The sequence below is a fragment of the Colossoma macropomum genome, unplaced genomic scaffold, assembly GCF_904425465.1.
Source record: "Colossoma macropomum unplaced genomic scaffold, Colossoma_macropomum, whole genome shotgun sequence".
NCBI classification, from domain to species: Eukaryota; Metazoa; Chordata; class Actinopteri; order Characiformes; family Serrasalmidae; genus Colossoma; species Colossoma macropomum.
Window position 1 is genome coordinate 31,198 of NW_023495332.1, and position 22,396 is coordinate 53,593.

Below are 22,396 nucleotides of genomic sequence, written 5' to 3' on the forward strand. Positions count from 1 at the left end.
TAATATTACTAAACAAATAAAACTGAAGGAATGTCTTTGAAAAATAATTTGCAAAATGTAAATAGTAGAAATGCAAATGAGGAAAAGTTAGGACACCACCACATTCATTACTACCTAAAATGCCTAAAATTAAAATGAGGTGCACGTCATCAGCTGCAAATGATTGGGACATCGTTAGAGAGGATTTGTCTCATTAAAACCTCATATAGTTTGATTTGCTCTTGATTGCCGAAGCGAGTGGTATCACCATGGTGAGATCCAAAGAGCTCTTTGAGGCTGTCAGAAAGAAGGTTGTAGAGTCTGTGAAGGGATTTAAAAAGATCCCAAAACAATTAGAAATCAGCCTTTTCACTGTCCGGAAAACAATAATAACTGCCAGCATGGCCAGGTCAGGCCATCCAAGCAAGTTCAGCCTTAAATCTTAAACAGTCCTAAAATGTCATCACAGGACTTACAGGTACACAGATGATGTACATGCATCTACCATCAGAAAAAGACTGCACAAGTTTGTTTTTTAGGAGAGGTGTGCAAGAAGGAAAGCCTTGCTGTCAAAAAAGCCCAAAAAACATCAGGGCAAGACTACAGTTTGTCAGAAAAACACCTCAAAAAAGAACAGGACGTCTAGAACACTGTGCTTTGGACAGATAAATCTGAAGTTGAATTATTTGGGCACAGTAACAGTAACAAAGGACATGTTTGGTGCAAACCAAGCACAACATTTGAGCACAAGAACCTCATACAAATGTTGAAGCATAGAGGTGCAAATGTCATGGTTTGGAGCTGCTTTGCTGCAGCAGAGCCTGGCAAGCTCTCCATCATAGAATCCACCATGAATTCTTTATTGTATCAGCAGGTGTTTGAGAAAAGCGTGAGACCATCTGTCCAAAAACTGAAGCTGAAGCAGAGTTGAACCATGCAACATGACAATGACCCAAAACATCCCAGTAAATTCACAAAGAAATGGCTCAAAAGAAAGAAACGGAGAGCTTTGGATTGACCAATTTAAAGAATTTTAATTCTATTGAGGTGCTGTGGGGTGATTTGAAACAGGCTGTGCACACCTGAAAGAATTCTGCATGTAGGAGTGGGAAAATCTTTCTCCCAGTCGATGTCAGAGACTATTTGAGGTTGTTTCCCAGCTATTAGGGCATAGGGTGTCCCAACCTTTTTTCTCAGTGGGATTTTTTTCATCTTTTTTTTTAGTTTTTGTTAGATAAATGATAGCAAAAGCAAATTTTCATTGTTTTTTCAAAGATGATGCAGTTACATACATCGATATTGTTTGGAAGAAGAGAAAATATTGATAAGCCAATAATTCTTAACAAAGAACTAAATATTTAACGTGGTGTCTGTAGTTTTTTCACTTGACTATATACTCACACATTCAAAGTGCACGTTTTAATTCTTTTTTTTGCTGCTTGCAACTACAGAAGTGGGTTTAGTGGAGCGTGATGATTGGTTAGTGAGGCACTGACTTGTGTAGATGCCTTTCACAGATAGTTGTTGAGAGATCACAGCGTCAGTCCTGGATCCAAACTCATCTCATGTGATTCCAGGTCTTCAACTTGCTGCCCGTCCAGAGGTTGTCAGGATATCCGTACACCGTTTCTGATGAGGATCTGTACCCTTGCTATGAGAGTCCACCTATCTTTATGCCACGGCCTCTTCCTGTCCTGGATGCAGTGCCTGCTCAACTGAATCCAAGATTCAAGCCCCTTTTCGTTCCTGTTATCGACAGAAATGTCAACGTATACGACGTCTTTAAAGTAAGAAATCATCGTTGTTTTTACAGAGAACTTTGCTGCAAAACCCTCATGTTATGATCTTTGTGAAACTAGTTTTGCTTGTGTTTCTCAGGATATTGGAGTCAAGATCCTCACCAATGCTGAAATAAAGAAGCCTGTGAATTGCAGTGGTCCCATCTACTATCGTAAGTGATATCAAATTAATGACCTAATTTTAAATAAATAAAACTGAGCTAAATGTCTGATAACGTTTCATTTCATGTTCAATCCACAGCTATGAATATGGAGAGACCCATGCTCTTTGCCAGAGAAGGGGTTGCATTTGCTGCAATGGACGCTGCAAGTAAAAGTGAAAGTGGAAGTGAAGCAGTGAACACTGTCCGTACATTCTTTCCAGAGACTTGGGTTTGGGATCTCGTTCCAGTGGGGTGTGTATATGCAGACTTATGACACATTGGCACAAAATGTATAGCAGTTTCTAAATTATGTCCTTTTCTTGGGGGGTCAACAGGCCTTCCGGAGCTATGGGGGTTAAGAAACTTGTCCCGGACACCATCACTTCATGGTCAGCTGGAGCATTTTGTACCTCATCAGTTGGGTTTGGAGTGGCACCAAAAGCTGAGCTCACTACCTTCCAGCCCTTCTTCGTTAGCCTGACCCTGCCTTACTCCATCATCCGTGGAGAACTGTTTGTACTCAAGGCTTCCGTCTTCAACTATCTCAAAAGCTGTGTTATGGTAAGCATATCTCTGCAGATGGCTTTCAAAGCACTCTAACTTGACCTAGGAACTGGTATTCACTCTAATAATAACTGGTATTTACTCTAACTTGACCTAGACAAGAGGTATTTACTATAATATTGTCTGTACTGTTGCCCTAATAACTGTCTGTAATCTAAAGTCTCCAAAAAGAATTAAAAGAATTAGAAGAATCAACAGAAAAGAAAAAGGATATAAAGGAATGAAAAAGACTTCAGCCGCTGAGTTCTTGTGGAAGGAAGGAAAGGCCTTCGCTATATTGAACATCAAGTGGCAAGATGGTTCTCGGTCAACCACAATGCGAATATCATCTCAAAACATCCCTTTTTATTTCCCTCTGGGGCGATGAGGTGATCTCCCCACCCCTTTTCACACAATTCCATACCATTTTAGTCCCCGTCATATACGAACCTTACAGCTTTTTGGGTAAACTTTAAACGAAACGCATATGATGTCTTTTTTTTAACCCACTCTGGTCTGACTCTTACCAGACTGTTCCCTCCTTACAGGGCCCTCTTGCACAACTCTCCATAGGGCCATCTTACACAACCCTCCACAGACGTACAAGAGTGAACCTCAGCTACTTAAACGGTCATCTGGTCCAGCTCCCTTCTGTGAGCTCAGAAGCTCTTCCCCCCCGTTAGAGAGTGCAACTCATACAGTCCAGTCTGCTTCCCTATATTACCTTTTTTAGGAGGGCTCCAAACTCTCTAGTCAGCCAATGTGTTATTCAATCTTTTCCATCAGGGACAGTGCCCATAAAGAAACACTGACCGCAGTAAATGAGCCACAGTCAGCCCAAAGGGCCAATTTTTGTCTGTCGTCCCTGACCAGATCTTAAAAGGCACCTTAAAATAGCATTGCTTTTAAAAGTACAGATTGACCCAGTCAAAAAGCATAGCTTATATAACAGCGTAGTTCACGCGATAGTAAAATCGTGCACTCTTAAGATAAAGATTCTTATCGTCAAGGTTCAAGTCATGCACTGAGCAAAACTGCAGATTTAACCTTGTAAATGAAACTGATAAAAAGATTATGGACCAGACTTGATGAAGATGGGAAAGAGACAAAACGGGCAGGGAAAAGAGACAAAACAAGACAACACGATCAGCCACAAGATAACAAAACAACACAGATGTTGGAATGTTTATACATCTTACCATGAATAAATTTCATGATTTCACACAACTATGTGTAAAAGAACTGTTAGTGTTAAGTATCTCTTGTTTCCCTTTCCCTGCTCTGCTGAGCTTTAGTCTGTATGTTACATGTGTTCCTCACAGAGGACACCAAGTATATCTATGTGTACTGAAGTGTTTCACACTGCTGCAACAGTTAAATAGGTACTTTCAGAGGCATCGGTTGGAATAGAAATTTCATACAGGGGCCTCATCTCATTTCCCATAGCAGAACCTGTCATAGCATTAAAACGTGACAAAATGTTCATAATTCTACTCTTTATTTTCTACATCTCCACATTTCCACCACTTACTTGGCTGTGAATATGAATATAAGCAGCTTTATGATGATCCAGCTACAGAAATTTAGTCATGGAATAATGAAGATATTGTGGTTTAAGTAGTGTACACAGGCCTTAATATAGCAGGGGAGGCTAGAGAGCATCCTTAGTGGACAAAATGTTCACAATTTAAACCTTTACCTTTGGTGGAGAAAATTGCATCTTAACACAAAATCAAAGCATAAAGTTTACTGTTGATATATGAGGAAAACGTCAGACATGCAAAAAAAAAGTAATATTGTTTAAAAATTCTGTTTAGACAGCCAGATCCACTACACACGTACAGGTGTGATTTATACACCTTTTCTGCTCAGTTCCTGCACCCTTGGGATTGGCTATTTAGTAAAGACCTGGTTATATACAGAACTATGACCCCTCAAAGATTCGTTTAAATGCTGGTTCTATGCATATTTAAAGAGTTATTCTTCATGGTAGAAAACCTGTTCAATATTGTTCTGTAAATGACCATTTGAAAATTGGCATCAAAGGTGTGCTGTATTAAAAGTCCTAGAACCTTTTTAGTTCTATATAGGCCCTAATTATGTGTTCTCTGTGCTAAAGGTGAAGGTGACGCTGGCAAACTCACAGCAGTTCGTAGCTCAACAGTGTGTGGGATGCCAGTACACTCGCTGTCTGTGTGCCGAAGAGAGCTGGACTTTCGTATGGAGAATCCAGCCCACCGTTCTGGGTAAACTGACCTTTTGATATCTCAAAATGGACATTTTCATGTAGATGTAAGCTTTTGTCTTTTTTGTTGTTGTTGCTGCAGCCTGAATTAACAAAATGGTACATATAAACGGAAATAAATTGTCTTAACGTAAACTGTCTGTTGTCCCTACGGCCACCACTTTAAAATCACGCCTGCCATGAAAGTCATGGTTAACATTCTGAGTTACTTAACGTTTGGCCTATGGCACCATTATAGACCTCACCTGTTGCAGTTGAATCGTATCCCACAATACTGTGTGGTCCAGTTCAGTTCCGGTTTCACAGTAGTTTGTTGTTTGGTGACAGGAATCTACCTGCCCTGTGTTGTCCTTATTAAATTTCTGAATACAGTTCTTTCCTGTGATAAATTTCTGGTAAATATTGTGAAATTCTTGCGATACTTAACAGTATGTGTATGTATATGTATGCGTGTATGTATGTATGTATGTATGAATGCATGTATGAATGAAATAGGGACGGTGAGCTTTAATGTGAGTGCAGAGGCCCTGCAGACGACGGTGCTGTGTGGTAATAAGCCGGTGACTGTGCCAGATAAAGGACGCATCGACACTGTGGTGCAGACGCTGCTAGTGGAGGTGAGTTTCTCTGTGTATTTAACTGTAATGACCCCTTATCCTTCTGGGTCGCGGGGGGGAGTCTATCCCAGCGGCGGAAGCCAGGAAACACCCTGGACAGGTCGCCAGTCCATCCCAGGGCATGAATGATTCAGTAACAAGTATAAATCATTTAGTGTCTACACTGAATGTTTTAGTATGTACTGATAATGAATTAGTATCTACTATTAATGATCCAGTAACTACTCTTATGCATTCAGTCTAGTATGAATCATTCAGAAACTTCCTCAAATTGTTCAGAAACTACTATGAATTGTTCAGTAACTTCTGTGAAATTAATGTGTAAGTGAGAAGCCGAAATGTGGACCTACATACAGACCCTTAGGGCCAGTTTCCAAGACCTAGACTAAGCCTTAGCCTAGACTGAAGAAAATTTCACCACTGGTACTGTAGTTTAGTTTACGACTAGGCTTATTCAGTGTCTGGGACCTGGTCCTTAGAGTGTACGGGGCTAAACTTTTCCGTAGAATATTTGATTGAATTTGAATATGGCCAGTTCAATGATTTAGTCTGATAAATTGCCATGTGAGTTGATAGTCAGGTTAACTGAGTATAGTCAGTATGGTCTGATCAGTGCTGTAATGCTCACTATTCTCTTTCCATGGTCAGGCAGAGGGAACCAAACAGTTCAACAGTTACAACGGGCTGCTGTGCCCCACAGGTCAGACTCACTGCCCTTCTTTTGTCCTTAACATCTGACAATTCATGTGTTTTTGCACATTTTGAACTATAAATAGTGGTGAGTAGTTGTTGCGATTAAACTGCAATAAAAATATATGAGTGTTTAATAACGTAACTTAGTTGAATAGAATAGCTTAGTATAAAAGTGAGATTTTTCTGTGGCCTTTAGGTGTTCTAAGTTTCATACTAACGTTTAGAGGATTTTGCAAGATGTCACATCATTAGCATTATCTCACTGTGATGTGCACTGAGAAATCATGTGTTATATCATTTTATGTCATTTAAAATAAAAAAAATATAAAAAAGTCTAGTTTTTCAGTCAGGCCTGGTGAGGATGTAGTGTGAATGTATTCTGAATATGTCCATTTTGTATGTACTGTAATGGGATACATTACAGAGTACATTCAGGAAATTTAGTATTGAGCCCTCATTTCTTTTCTGAGTTTGTTGCTGAACTCTGTGTCTCACTGTAATGTTTCTTTCTCTCCTGTAGGGGTCGCTGTTGAGACTATCGTCTCGCTGAAGCTGCCTGCGGTAATTGTGACAGGTTCTGCCACAGCTTCGGTCTCTGTGCTGGGTAAGCCTGCAGAACACAGAGCAACACTGTTTTGTACTGAAATCCTCACTCCTGCACTTTCATTACCTGCTGTTCTGTTAAAGGGACACTGTAAGCAGTACTTCAACTCACCTCCTGCAGGGGTCTCTAGAGTGAGATTTCCTGCTGAAAACAGGAGGAACACCCCCTACAGATTATGTATCCTGAAGGTGGGAGGGGTTTTTGAAAGACTGCGTTAGTGTGGATATTTGAGGCTGTTTTCTCCCTGCTAGCTGCTTAATTAAGAAGGAAGCCAGAGTTAATGTTTATCTGTGTTTAGTAGCTTTTACAGCAGCAGTCAGAATTTCTTTATTGTGACTGCTAGGGAGTGGGGGGTGGTCCCTAGTGGCTATATGACATATTTTAATAATGTATGCCGGTGTGGTGGTGTAGTGAGAGAACACTGATGAACAAAAACAGGAAAACAATACAAAATTGATGAGGCTGAGGAGTTCAGTGCTGCATCACAGAATACTGCATAGCATTACAGATAACTTATTAAATACTAGTTTTAGGCCAAAATGACCCTTTAACCTCCTAAAATCCCAGATCTATTAGTACTATGGCATATTATTCAGTAATTACAGGGACTTCAATGCAAACTGGCTGAACTATCCATGGTTCTATTATAGAAGTGTGTAATAAAATTTTGGGCCTGCCGGTGGGCTTCGGCCATTTAAGGGTTTAAGCAAGACCCTGCAAAAGTTACATTAGCATAAAGCAGATGTGTGCCCGTGCTTGGCACACAATCTAACAATAATCCCTAACAATAAGCTTAATGCTCATCAAAATGTAAGAAAATAGAAAATAAAAAATAGAAAACAGGAGAAAATAGAGTGGCCTTTGGTTTTGTTCAGGAGCCCATGTTTAACCCCTTAAAATCCAGGCTTTTACATGCTACATATATTCAACAGCAACAGGGACTTCAATACGAACGGGCTGAGTTTTTCTTAACAGAACAGAAGTGTGAAGTAAAACTTGGTTCCCCCCGAACAGGCCCTGGCCATTTAAGAGCTTAATGTGGTTTTTTCAGTTAAAATCAATTAACACATCCTCTACGAAAAACTAATTACTGCACATTTTAGTACATATTTATTATCGCTGAATTGAACAGCAATTTAACAGTAAAGTGCTGTCGCCTCACAGCAAGAAGGTCGTGGGTTCAAGTCCCGGCTGGGTGACTGGGGTCCTTTCTGTGTGGAGTTTGTCTCCCCGTGTCCATGTGGGTTTCCTCCCACAGTCAAAAGACATGCAGTCAGGCCAATTGGACATGCTAAACTGCCCCTTGGTGTGAATGTATATTAAGTAATTAAGTGACCCTTATTAGTCCCCCCAAATTTCACCTCCGTATTTAACCCATCCGTGCAGTGAAACACCACAAACACTATAGAAGACACACACTAGGGGGCAGTGAGCACACTTGGCACTTGCCCTTGCACCTCAGTCATGTACTGTTGGCTCGGGGGATCAAACCGGCGACCTCCCGGTCGCAAGGCTGGTTCCCTAACCTCAAGCACACAACATGTCTGTCTGCCCTGTGATGGACTGGCAACCTGTCCAGGGTGTATCCTGCCTTCCGCCCAATGCTGGCTGGGATAGGCTTCAGCTCCCCCCACAACCCAGAAGGATAAGCGGTTCAGAAAGTGTGTGTGTGTCTGTGTGTGTGTGTGTGTGTGTGTGTATAAGCATAAAAAATGCTTTTTTTCCCCTAATGTGTTAAATTTAGTAAATAAACAGTAATTGTGTGTTAAAATGTGTAGAACTGAGTTCTCTGTAGAGGACATGTTCACTTACGCTCACTCTGAAAATCAACAACATATCATTTAACCAGGGCCGTCAAACATCTTCATGCGAGCGCACTGAGGAACTCTGTCTTCTTTCTGCAGGAGACCTGATGGGCCGTGCTCTGAGGAACATCGACCGTCTGCTGGCCATGCCGTACGGCTGTGGAGAACAGAACATGCTGCTCTTCGCCCCCAACATCTACATCCTCCTGTACCTGCAGAGCAGCGGACAGTTGACCGCAGAGATCCGGAAGAAAGCTGAGACGTTCCTCGTGAGCGGTGAGGAACATCTCGGATTGATTTGAGATTTGAAGCAGCAGGAGATTAATTTCTGCCCTTTCAGTCTTTTCATCAGTTATTAGAAATTCGTTACAACATAAATTAATTTGCTTTTCTTAAACTATTAATTTACATACGTTTAAATCAATTGATTTGCATACTACTGATTTGATTAATTAAATGCAGGTTGTAATTTTAAATTAATAATTTCTGACTCATAATAGCTCAAGGAAACAAGTGGAGAAATTGTGTGGAAAGTGCAGATGGTACACTTTCAATCCATAACTCGTTAGTGGAGATATTTAATTATAGTGCGAATTTGATGAAAAGTTATTGTTGTGTTTACAGGCTTGTTTTAGAGAAAAAATTTCGAGGTGGTGCTTTCTTTAACAGTCCCTTAAGTTCTTGGTATTAATTCAGCAAGTGTGAGAGTACTAGATAATTATTTTGGGTTACATAGTAAGTCGGTAAGTTCCAAGACAGTTCAAATAAATTAATCAGAAGTACCAAAGAGGTTCTAGATATTAAGTAGGTAAGTGTGGGGTACAGAATTCAAAGTACTAGATCATTATTTTAGGTAAAATGGGTAAGCACCCAGACAACCTGTTAGTTTCTGGATATTAAGAAGATAAAACAGTAAAATATTTCATAACTAAAAGATTATTTTGGAGTAATAAAGTGGCAAGAACAAGCAAACTCACTAAATTTCAGAGTAATCTCACACGTTTAAGCAGGAAATTAAATCACAAACATCTATAAATGGCACAGCCACCAGTAAAACTATAGGATCATCGCTTGCCGTTACAGTCCAGATTCACTTTCGGTTCTAGGTAACAGGCTCTTATGTCTTTTTACCACTATTTTCCTCCATTACTTTGGTATTTCCCCACATAATTATTAAAATATGAAATGTTTTATTTATATTTAACCTACTTTATAGCAAGTACCTGCATCCAGAGTAATTTAGTTAGACTGTCTGGTAATCCCCCGATTTTACTCAAAAGAATTACCTAGTTCTTTTGTAGAACATATCACACATTTACCTAGGGAATATCTAGAACCCTGGTTCTCAAACTGGTCCTCAGGGCCCCCAAATGGTTTAATTTTTTCTGTCATCCCTAAGTGTTGCGAGTTGTGTTGGAGCAAAATTGTGGGCCACCTGGGGGACCCTGAGGACCAGGTTGGGAACCACTGATCTAGAACCTGTTTGCCATTTCAGTATAATTTTTCACAACTTGTCTAGAATTTATGTAGAACTTAACAGACTGTGAAATAAAGCATCACCAACATCAATTAAAATTTAGCCATGTTATTTTAATCAGTTTTTACATTGAAAGAAACAGAAAATAACTGTAAACTGATGGAATTAATTATGTAACCATGTAAATAATCATGTAATTGTGTTACTACAATTAAACAGTGCAGCCAAACAACATAATAACTCTGGACTCCTGAGGGTTAAGCTGTCTGAGTCTCTTTTACAGTGAATGAGCTGGTTTGCTTGTTTGTCTCATGTCCTTTACAGGCTACCAGAGAGAGCTGAGCTACAAGCATGACGATGGGTCTTATAGTGCTTTTGGGAAGAGCGATCCGTCAGGCAACACCTGGTCAGTCCAGGAGAAAGAAAAGAAAACAATAATGCAGCTGACATAAGATACTCAATACATCAGGCCTTGTGCTGCTCCTTATTAAGAAGCTTAAAAATGTGTCAAAAGTACAGCAAAACAGGTTTAAAGTTCCTGAGACACAAATTAAGTTCAAGCCTAGACAGAGAGCTTTTACTAAAAATCTTATTCAGGACTAGACTAAGTTCTACACAAACACACAGTGCTCAATGATGGGTGATTTCTTTAAATATAAATCATTAAACGACACACAGAAAGGTTTAGGATTCCTCTGGTCTGTGTCCTCAGGTTAACAGCGTTTGTGATGAAGTCCTTTGGAAGTGCAAAGCAGTTCATCTTTATAGACCAGCTGTATGTGGACCAGGCCAAGACTTGGCTGGGTCAGCAGCAGCAGAATGGCTCCTTCGCCTCAGTGGGTCAGCTCTTCCACAGCGACATGAAGGTCAGGCCTTAACACAGCTGCTGCAGTGTATCTTGGTCCAGAGTGAGATGGCAATGTGCTGTATTAACGGGGAATCCCCCTTTCTGGTTTTCCAGAAAAATGCATAATTGAGTGTTCAGATGTAAACAGAGTGATTCAGAGTGGTTTGGTGTGAGATGGTTGATTGTAGAGACTCTGATTTCTTTACAGTGGTGGTGGTAGGAACCAGGGGTCACCATAAGTACAACACAAATATAGACATTTTATTTACTATCCATCTTTCTATCATAACTATTTCCTACATAACTTTCTGTGAGGGAATTTTAATTGTAAATCCTATATGTGATGATACTTTTGTGTAGGACTGGTGAGCTTTTGGTACCACTTGTAGTAAAATTACAGGAAAGCTTATTCCTTTGCAGTCAAATCACTTGAATCTTAGTGCTTTAATAAAGAATCTTAAAGCAAGCTTATTAAATATTGAAATATATCACGTAATAAATTTGTAGTATATTGTAGGGATGGGTTGAATAATGTAGGGAAGCTTTGAATATTTGAATAGTCATGAAAAAGGAGAAAATGAAAAAGTAAATTATGATTTTTGATACACAAATTAGCCTCTCTCACACCTTACACTCTCATGTGGACCATGAGAATTAGCATCTTTGCATTAGCATATTTGATCTTTATGCTCCACCAGATAACAGAGTAGAACCAGCGTCTTGTATTTTGTACAGAATTCTTTTCTTTTCCACTCTAAACAGGGAAGCATAGAAAGACTACTGCAGCCGACTGAATGCACCGCACTACTCTAGGATCTCTGGTGCTGGTTAGCAGATAGTACAAAGTGCAGCTATAGCACATAGGAAGCGTCACATAAACATCAAACTGAGTTAAATTTACACCCTCGTCATATTAATGTAAAAGAAAAGAACTTTCAGCATCATTTGGTGAATTTATCAGTTTTGGTATCAGCTAATGACTCCTCATGAACTCATTGTTTACAGTTGAAAGGTATGAAGTTGAATATGATAAAAAAACAGACAATTATCTGTACGGTTAATGTTAAAGATTTTAGATTGATGCTTTACTACTACGGATTTGTGGTTTAAGTCTGGGTTTAATACAGTACAGTAATGGGAAGATGCTGAGTGGCCTCACTGTTTCTGGTGGTGTCCTATGGATGTGTTTTTTTCTGTCTCTTTCTTTGCATTTATTTTAATATTAGTTATTTTTTTATCTATATTTTGTAAACTATCCTTTTTAGTATTCCAGTGTAGTGCTTTGTAATCTCAGGTTTATAGAATGGATGCTATAGTTGTTCTGTCTTTAAATCTCTTTCTCTTTATCTATCTTTATTTCTATCCTCCCCATCACCACCAACCCACCTTCCACCCCCCTCAGGGAGGTGTGAATGATGAGGTGACCCTCACAGCGTATATCACAGCTGCCCTGTTGGAGTTGGGCACTCCGCTCACAGTAAGTGAATGAATTCACTTTCCACTCAAATTCAATGAGCTGTATCAAACAAAACGGCTGATATTTTCAATATTTTCAGGATCCCATGGTAGAAAACAGTCTTGACTTCCTGAGAAACGCCTTCACTCAGCTCAACTCCATCTATGCCACGGCTCTCCTCTCCTACGCCTTCACTCTAGCTGGAGACCAGGGCATGAGGATCCAGGCCCTCACCGTCCTAGATAATCAGGCCATAGTCGAAGGTTGGACACACTTACGTCTTAGTAAAATACCTGCTCAACAAAATCTGAAGCTCCACTTCTTAAAGCCCAAAGCACATCTAACCTAACGTGAACAAACCCAGATGTTGGGTTGGTGTGTAGTACCTCAGTGACTCTTGACAAGTATGATGTCCTCAATTCACACTAGAAGCAGCCGGTTGTTGGAGAATTAAGGTTTGTGCTGTGAACTTCAGGTGTTTGGTGGAGAATGTAGGTGTTTGTTGGAGAATGCAGGTGTTTTGTGGAGAATGAAGGTGTTTGTTGGAGAATGTGGATTTTTGGTGAAGAATGATGGTGTTTGTTGGAGAATGATGGTGTTTGTTGGAGAATGATGGTGTTTGTTAGAGAATGATGGTGTTTGGGGGAGAATGATGGTGTTTGTTGGAGAATGATGATGTTTAGGGGAGAATGATGGTGTTTGTTGTAGAATGATGGTGTTTGTTAGAGAATGATGGTGTTTAGGGGAGAATGATGGTGTTTAGGGAAGAATGATGGTGTTTAGGGGAGAATGATGGTGCTTGATAGAGAATGATGGTGTTTGATAGAGAGTGCTGGGGTTTGGGGGAGAGTGATGGGGCTTAGGGGAGAATGATGGTGTTTGGGGGAGAATGATGGTGTTTAGGGAAGAATGATGGTGTTTAGGGGAGAATGATGGTGCTTGATAGAGAATGATGGTGTTTGATAGAGAGTGCTGGGGTTTGGGGGAGAGTGATGGGGCTTAGGGGAGAATAATGGTGTTTGTTAGAGAATTATGGTGTTTAGGGGAGAATGATGGTGTTTGTTGGAGACTGTGGGTCTTTGGTGAAGAATGATGGTGTTTGCGCCCTTTCTTTTTTTTAGAGAATGTGAGTGTTTGTTGATTAATGCTGATCTTGGTTGGAGAATGCAGGTGTTTATTGGAAAATGAGTGTGTGCTGGAGATTGATGGTGCTTGATGGAGAAAGGTGGTCTTTGTTGAAGAATGTTTAGTGGTGAAAGACGTTTGTTGGAGAATGTTTGTATTTCTTTGAAGGAGAAATTTTTTTTTTTGAAAATGTGGTTTTGTGGAGAATAATTGCGTTTGACCCAGAATGCTTACTTTTAGAGGAGAATGTGTTTATTGAACCCAAAATTTTTTGAGTTCAATTTTTTTTTTGTGGGTTGCATGACGTGATTGACCACATGGGAGTGTCATCCTATATAAAAGAGGCTGCCAGGCCACTGTCTGGAGACGTTCAGGGGTCTCTCCCCTCAGATGTGACCTGGACAAACACCTGTCCAGACCAGCATGGCATGCTTCACTTTGCTTGCCTTGTTAAATTGATGAAAGCTTTGTTTGATCTTGTGAAACTGTAATTTTTTGGGAAAAGTAGGAGACGAGCGCCATTTGTTACAATCACATTTTCTCCTCGTTTCAAACAGACAGAGTTGGGGGTGTTTTGTATTTCCTTTGGTTTTGTTTTACCGGTTTAGTTTGTAAAACCCTTTTTTTGTTGTTTTGTTTACTATTTACTATCGCTGAAGCTACACCTTCCCATCCAGCTCAACCTCTTGTCACTTAGCTCTTTTAAGAAAATGCATGATGTGGTTTCTTGTGAAAATGGTGTCCAGTGTTTGGTCTGTCAGCAGGTCTGGGCAGAGAGCCCACTCTCATTTGATGTTATGGCCTAGATATGGTCTTAACAGAATTGGTGGCTCTTTCGGGGAACATCAAAACGTTCTTTTATAGTGTGGACAATAACGGTGTTATATAATAAAGGCTTTATTGTGTATCTCTCAGCGGGCGCACGTCACTGGAGAAGAGAGAGTGATGTGAAGGTGTTGGACTCTCTGGAGGTGGAGATGACCTCGTATGTGCTGCTGGCTCTGCTGTCTGGACCGGTGCTACAGACCTTTGATATGAGCTACTCTGCTTCCATCGCCCGTTGGCTGGCCCAGCAGCAGAACGCCTTTGGAGGCTTTGCATCTACACAGGTATGTCCTGTCCACTCCTTGACCACAAAGCTCTGCGTATACTGTATAAGTTCTGTTGCAAATGGTCACCTCATATTCAACAACAATTTAAAATAAACTTCTTTTTCAGTCATTTAATTGTTTTTATAGTTTCTGTCACTATAGTTGTAGATTGTAGGTCACTTTAAGAAAGATCTTCTGTAATGACATTAAAAACACACTAACAATGTTTTGGTTCTCTTTCCACTCCATCCCTCTGACCAGGACACTGTGGTAGCTCTGCAGGCACTGGCAAAATACAGTGCTGCCACCTACAGTCCGACAGGCACCGTTGTGGTCACTGTGACCGGCCCTTCACCTCCAAAGGTATTTACAGTCAGTCAGAGCAACAGGCTGCTGCTGCAGGAGTCCAGCCTGCAGGTCGTGCCTGGAGACTACAAGGTCAAGGCTGAAGGCAACGGCTGCGTGTTTGCACAGGTCAGTCTGTCTCCATTTCTCTACTGGAAGATGATGACGATGCACCTTTTTTCTGTTCCACTTCTTTAACCTCTAATTAAACAGGCTCTTATGGGCCGTTTCTACTGGACAGTTTATCAGGGCTGTTTTGGAGCATTTGCAGGACTGAAGATGTAAAAGGATGTAAAAAGAATGCTATTATGTTATCATTACATAATTGTATATTATATATATATATATATATATATATATATATATATATATAAAGTGCAGGTACTGCTTACAGAAAGAAACAGCCTCACATTTCATAATGAAATACTTACAATGTAATTGTAAGTTACAGTATGGTGGGAATGTGATGATGGATGGAGCGTAACTTCAGTACTGATCCTTTTTTCTTTTTCCAGTTCTCTGTGCGCTACAACATCCCTCCCCCAGCCGACTTCTCTTCTTTCAGCCTCTCAGCTAACACTGCTGGAAACTGCAGCATCCCCATCCCATCTGTAAGCCTGTCTGTGACTGTCAGGTGAGCTTTACTTCATAATAATAATAATAATAATAATAATAAGAAGAAGAATACGTTATTGTGTGCAAAAGTTTTAACGTTTTTTTTGTTGATTTGTGTAAATAAATCAACATTGGCATTTTTCTGGTAATTTTCTTGCACAGTCTTGATTTATTTGCTAAGATATATATACAAACATCTAAGCACAATACTTTAAACCATTTATCTTGGCAGTAAGTGTGTTTTTGGCAGTAAAAACCCTGATTATCAATTTTATTAGAAAATATGCAAACATAAATACAGTAAATTATGATAATAATAATAATAAATGAATAAAATATAATGATAATGATAATAAAGATAATAAATAATCATGATGATAACCCCAAGTAATACTTGGCTGCCATGAAGTTTGGAAATGGTTAAATGACATAAATCACTACTTACTGTATTAATGCTATCTGTATTTATTCTAATATAATAATGTTTTTGTATTATTGCTGTTGCTCCATCATATCTCCAGTTTTGTTTTTAATTATTTTTTTATTCTTTTCCCCCTGAATTTAAAATGCTACCTGCCCTTCACATTGTGTTAAAATTTTATGGTAAATAGACATATATATATATATATATATATGTTTCAAAAATACTTGGGAAAATGTCGCTCCACTAACTTTCATTCAAAGTTACGAACTTATTTGCCTTCTCCTGTAAAGTTACCACTTTGGAGATGAGTGTGTGCGATGTTATTTGGGAAATGGAGATAAGAGTATTTGTTGCGACAAAACCTTCTACCTCCAGATGTGCTTTTAGTGCCACCTGCCATCAACAAAAGCATGTAAAGACTATAGATTGCAGCTGCAGCGGACCATGTTTGAGTGTTTGACTGTTTATCTGCTGCTCCTCAAGCTGTTTATACAATCGTGTCTCATTTTCATTATCATTCAGATGAAGCGTTAGAGTTTGACAGCTCATTCTAGACCTACAGTATTTATTTATATTTATTATTATTATTTTTTTAATTCTGTGCATCCCTGCAGTCTGTAGCTCATCTGTTGATGTATAGTTTGTGTTAGCCATCCTATAGCCTTTCATCAGTGGTCACTTTCTGACAACAAAGCAGCATCTTTGAATGAAATGTGCTGTAAAAGTAATGATTATTGTTATTATTGTTCCAGTTATAACGGTAAACGGTCAGAGACCAACATGGTGGTCATCGAGGTCAAACTGCTGTCTGGGTTCCAGCTGGACAAGGAGTCTCTGAAACCATCCAGTGAAAAAACAGAAGTAACTTTGCTCTTTGACCTCAGTTAAAGTAGCCAGTGTGATGTGTGTCCATTTGTTTGCTGATGTATGATCTGTTTCTGCAGCCAAATGAAGGAGCAGTGAAGCGCCTGGATCAGAAGGAGGGCAGCGTCACCATCTACCTGGATGGAGTGAGTGCACATTCGATCATTACATCTCAGCATTAGCACTCAGTGTATTATCAACACGTTTTACATCAAGCTAAAACTAATTTTATGTCCAAAAAAAACTCTGATTGGCTCTTCTTTATGCTCTAAGGCAAATAGTTGCATGTTGTATATGAAGCCTTCGAAAATGACTGTGTAAGTAGCCGTTATGGTTGTTTGTGACGTCTTGTTCGGTCTAGAAATACATGTTCATTGGGTTGGGCATCTCTGTGTCCTCTCCTGTAATCATTTTCACCTTTTGGATCACAAATCAGTGGTGGACAGTAACTAAGTAAATGTAATTCATTACTGTACTTAAGTAGTTTTTTTGTGTGTCTGTACTTTACTGAAGTTTTTCCATTTCAAAGTCTAATATCTTACTTTTTACTCCACTACATTATGAGAAATCTGTCGTTCTTTTTGGTTTATGTGTGTATAAAAACGTAACATGTCAAAACAAAAGAAGCACAAAGCGAGAACACCAATCAGGGCACAGCGGTCACTTTGTTTTGAGCTTGTTTTGACCTGTTGGTCATACCGACCCAGTGCAGCACACGGTTCAACATCAGTGCAGCAGCGTAAAATTTTGGGAGAGTCTATTCAACATAAAAGATGAACTAACCTAACTTTGTGTAAATAGACCACAATATAGAAATATGTACACATATGTGACTGTCGTGTCTTTTTTCTGAATTTATACAAACACTATTTCATTTTATAGTAAATTAGTTTTGTCTAGTTTATGTTTATGAACAGAGACCTACAGATGCAGTTTAGTAAAGGAAACTCATTTGTGAACCTGTGTTTAGAGAAAGTTTTTCTCTAAAAAAGATTGGTTTACCAAGAGTGACACTGGAGTATTTTCACCTAAAATGAGTTAATGAAGCGAGTCTTGTTATAAAAATGATAATAAGACATCAGAGTCACAATTAATCTTTTAGTACTTTTACTTTCGATACTTAAGTACACTTTAAGGCAAATACTTTTGTACTTTTACTCAAGTGGAGGTCTAAAGGAGGAACTTCTACTTTTACTGGAGTAATATTTTACCTTGGGAATCTCTACTTTAACTCAAGTACATGATTTGTGTACTTCGTCCACCACTGTCACGAATGAATCTGAACTTTGTGTAAAATTCGGCATCAGAAGAGAAAAAAAACAATCAAAGTCATTACTTGTCATTCAGATGTGTTTAGAGAGGAAAAAAATGTGGTCTCTCCAAGACACAGTACTACATATTTAACACACAGCAGCAGCAGACAAACTACATAAACGCTGTACAATAACTATACAACTATACAACAAGTACTAGCCACTGAATGAAGGGGTGGTGGAAAATAGTTCAGCTGTTGGTCCACAGCAGAAATAATAGCTGTGTGTGAATTATTAACAGCACACTGATAATAATAATTCACTGATAATCAGTGATAATTATTAATAGAATTAATCTAGGTACAGAAATGACTATTACAGCAGGTTAAGCAGCCATTTAAACAGTGATTAACACAGTTAACACAGCTAATGTTAAAACATAGAGACTTTAGTTTTGAGAAGCTCAGGCTGGTTTGTTGTCGTGTCTCAGGAAACTAATAAAATAAAAAACTACCAACCTTCATTCTGTCGAGGAGGTCAACTACGCAAATAATCCGGTGAAATCAATCGTTTGAAGGTCTCGATCGTTTGGCTGGGTGTGATCATGTGATGCGTCATCTGCATTTTTATTCTTTACTTCATGAAGCTTGTTTCGCAAATGTTGCAGCGGAGTTTCAAGTGAGTTGCATGGTGCTTTGAATTGTGCAACTCCGATGCAATTTAGTTTGATGTAGGTTTCACCACGTAAAGCCAGCCTTTGACAGTTTTTCTTGATCCTGTTGCAGTAACACTCATTAGGGTCTGGACACATTTCTGGATGTGGCTGCTAGAAAAATTGCTATACAAATACAGTTGAGCAGAAATGAGCATTCTGGGACATTTGGCTAAAGGATATGAAGGATTACACTTTAAACTTATAGATTTAGATGTTTTTGATGTCAGTAAAAGTGGATTTTCTTTTCAATTAATCTGTCCAGTATATAGAAAATGATTAAATGTTCCATTGGGACAGATAATGTGATATCATTAAAACACTATTAAACTGACCAAATGAAAAAATATTTCATAAACAATTAAGATTATTAATAATAATATTAGGCTACAGTAACCAAGCCACTATAGAATATGTGTATTATTTTACATGGACCCCAGAACATTTAGCAGCCCAGCTCAGCTCAGTTTTTACAACCAGAACCATTTATCATATGTACCATTATAAACCGGGTAATCATAAAACAGATCGTTCTGTAACTTTGTGTTGCCTCTCATGGATAATTGTATGATTTAACAGTATAGTACATTTGTACGCACAGGTTTGAACAATCCTGGTTGAATCCTGTTTTTTTTTCATTTATTAAGGTAATAACACATCCTCAGCACTTGGATCTGACATTTTTCTGCAACTTTTAACACACTGAATTAACAAATTGGAAAAAAAATAAAACGCAAAAAAATCTAAAATGTGCCGTAACTTTTACACAGGCCATTTTATTCTTCCCCAGTATTTTAAATTACAAATAAAGAGTAATTATGTATTAAAATGTGCACAAGTGTGTTCTCTGTAGAGGATGTATTAACATATTTTCACCTTTCACCATCAACAAAAACCAAGAGTATCCCAAACCTTTGCACACTGTATGTGTAAGTTTGTGCATTGATCTATGACTCTTTCTTTCAGCTGAAAAAAGGAGACTCTAAGACGTACAGTCTGGTCATCCTGCGCGAAACAGCTGTGCAGAACCAGAAACCGGCCGTGGTGAAGGTGTACGACTACTACGAGACCAGTAAGAACCACTTCATTACTCTTTATTACCCATCACAGAGTTTACAGAGGAGACAGGATCAGCTACGTTTAACACACTCATGAGCTACTCTTCACATCTACCAGAACAAATACACAACAAGGCCCATCCTATGTTAATGTACTGTTAACAGACACAATGCTTTAGGCCACTGAATAACATCATGTGCAAAACCGTAGACGGACGTACTGAAAACTTCAGAAATGTTACAGTAAACCTTAATGACAAAACACCAACATTTAAATAAATACAAATAAAACATTTAAATAAAGGTTTTAATAAACGTTTTAAATAAACCAACAACTGTGATTGTTCTGTGAGTGAATTCCAAAGCTCTCCTTGAGAAAGTCCAGTATTTACAGTCACCATCCAACACCTACAGTTTTGCATGCAAAAGTTAGAACACCCCCGATCACATGACGTTTTTGTTGAAAATGTGTTAACACATCCACTACAGACAACACACTTCTGCACGTTTTAATGCACACTTTGTGTCTGTTTGCTGAATTCAAGATTATTTGTAAAATACAAAACATAAAATGTGGCCTGTGCAAAAGTTATGGCACATTCTGTACTGCATGTTTTAGTTTTTTTGTCCAACTCAGCAAATAAATTGAAACTGTGGGCGAAAGAAAGTGCATAGAAATGTTATATTCCCCGTAGAGGGTGTGTTAACTTATTATCACTTAAAAGATTTCATCATTTGACCAGGGGTGTTCTGACTTTTGCATATGACTGTGTGCCTTTTCATATTTACTCTAATGTTTAACTGGTAAAAACACACTCACTGTGCAGATAAGCGAACTATGCTGTATAAGACCAGAGTATATATTCAGATTATCTATAAGAAAAAATTCTGAAACATGATGTTAAATATGTTTATGATGCAGGTTTTGGGTATCCTGACGTGAAAGGGAGGGAAGTGTCCAATTAGGATTACAATACTATGCTAATGTTTACTGTAACAGCAGTAATGGGGGGTGTCCTGATAAGGACCTCAGAGAAGACCCCCTGGGGAATACTATCACTAGGCCGTGGACCACTTGTGGTCTGTGGTGGTCATCAGGCCAATCCTGAGGGGGGAGCCAGTGGTCTGTAGTTGGCCAGTGATGGCGCTTTAGAAATATCTGTGATCGGACAATCTGATGTTTAAGCTATTGCCCAAAGTGTCAGCACTGAAGAAATAAAAAATAATAAAAATAATCAAAAGTTTTGCTTTCCTGTGGGCCTTGAGGAGGTGAGGTTTGAGAGCCTGTCACTAAGGATTTGGGATTGGTGAAGGAAAATAATTAGAAACAGGATATTCTGGAGATACGCTATCCATATGGTCGCCGGGAGTTGGAAATAATAATAATAATAATAATAATAATAATAATAGTGTATTAACCTGGGGTTCAAAACTCATGCAAAAACTTAATGTAACTACAGGCAGTTTTGGCTGTGCAGATTTTAAGAGAGACAGTGAAAAGGTCTTTACGCTGACAGTGTTGCGGTGAGGACGAGTGGCGGTAAAGACTTTCTTATTGTTTTGGAGTATAAATGGTAAACAATGTGGCTCTTACATTCGCTTGAGATCACAACTTCTAATATATTTGATTTTAATTGAGTACATTTTTGGAATTTTTCTGTAAATCATTTCTGTAAAGACTCCTTGATTACGTTTCCTACACTTTTTGTCTGTGAGCTTTTTGTGTAAATTAATTTTTCCACTGAAAGTGGTTTTGTATGGATTGAGAATCATGTTATTTTAGACCTTTTGGTCAGCACTGTGGTAAAGACACATCAATGTTGGATAGATTTAAAGAAAATCAACTTGCATGCCAACACTATATATATATATATATATATATATATATATATATATATATACACATAATGTCATGATTGAGCTTTTGTATAGTGCAATCACAAGCAGTAAAGATGCAATCGTGTAATTCATTAATTGCATTAGCTGATATATTAAGCAGCTACTCTGCATGTGAAAATGCGTTATAAACACTAATTAAATACTTTTTGTGTGTTCGGCTAAAATATAACAGCATGTGTGTGTGATTTCTTTCACATGACTGAAAGTATGTTTTTCTTCTCTTTCTCTCCTGCAGGTGACGTGGCTGTTGCTGATTACACCTCCCCCTGCAAATGACCCCACAGCTCAAACAGCTCCGTCTGGAGAGACGAGGTTAAGCAAGTTTATGATCACAGTGTTTCTGTCTCACCAAAGTCTGTTCTGTGAGCTGAAATCTGAAATAAATCTGACTGCATTAAAGATCTAAGTGTGACATGTGGTTTAGGTTTAATCAGGTCTCCCATTTGTGTTTATCTGTCCACAGCTCAAACTCCACCTTCCCATCATGCAGTAACTTTCATCCTAATTTTAAAGGTGACATTAACGAAGGAAAGTTATTCATGTTACAAGAAGAGAAAAAAACAACATAATTCTTTCATTCTTACTCCAGTCATAGTCAGACAGTCAAGATGTATTTGGTGTCTGAAGTTTGTCTTTAGTTTTAGCACTTAAGCTAGGAGGCCAGTCTATCAGACGTTACTGAACAACACCAGAGCCGGTTTATGAGGAGCCTGGCCACTTCCTATTTCCCCCATTATATCAAAAACAGGACTACTAATCAGCAGAGGGCGCCCGAGAGCGAGTCCTCAATGAATGAGAGTGA

At 38.8% G+C, this 22,396-nt stretch overlaps 1 protein-coding gene across 1 annotated transcript in view; it reads left to right on the top strand.

The window, feature by feature from the left end:
* The window catches only part of LOC118801803 (alpha-2-macroglobulin-like protein 1), a 36,399-nt gene extending 14,446 nt beyond the window's left edge, over positions 1 to 21,953 (top strand). The window contains exons 16-35 of the mRNA XM_036562174.1: positions 1,557 to 1,766; positions 1,858 to 1,930; positions 2,020 to 2,173; positions 2,257 to 2,482; positions 4,584 to 4,710; positions 5,205 to 5,326; positions 5,975 to 6,026; positions 6,540 to 6,623; positions 8,528 to 8,704; positions 10,230 to 10,311; positions 10,618 to 10,771; positions 12,155 to 12,229; positions 12,309 to 12,471; positions 14,249 to 14,442; positions 14,686 to 14,898; positions 15,285 to 15,403; positions 16,561 to 16,669; positions 16,753 to 16,818; positions 19,604 to 19,709; positions 21,830 to 21,953. Coding sequence (XP_036418067.1) covers positions 1,557 to 1,766; positions 1,858 to 1,930; positions 2,020 to 2,173; positions 2,257 to 2,482; positions 4,584 to 4,710; positions 5,205 to 5,326; positions 5,975 to 6,026; positions 6,540 to 6,623; positions 8,528 to 8,704; positions 10,230 to 10,311; positions 10,618 to 10,771; positions 12,155 to 12,229; positions 12,309 to 12,471; positions 14,249 to 14,442; positions 14,686 to 14,898; positions 15,285 to 15,403; positions 16,561 to 16,669; positions 16,753 to 16,818; positions 19,604 to 19,709; positions 21,830 to 21,870 — 2,547 coding nt within the window. The 3' untranslated portion in view covers positions 21,871 to 21,953. The remainder of the gene's footprint in view (positions 1 to 1,556; positions 1,767 to 1,857; positions 1,931 to 2,019; positions 2,174 to 2,256; positions 2,483 to 4,583; positions 4,711 to 5,204; positions 5,327 to 5,974; positions 6,027 to 6,539; positions 6,624 to 8,527; positions 8,705 to 10,229; positions 10,312 to 10,617; positions 10,772 to 12,154; positions 12,230 to 12,308; positions 12,472 to 14,248; positions 14,443 to 14,685; positions 14,899 to 15,284; positions 15,404 to 16,560; positions 16,670 to 16,752; positions 16,819 to 19,603; positions 19,710 to 21,829) is intronic.
* The last annotated feature ends 443 nt before the right edge of the window (positions 21,954 to 22,396 follow it).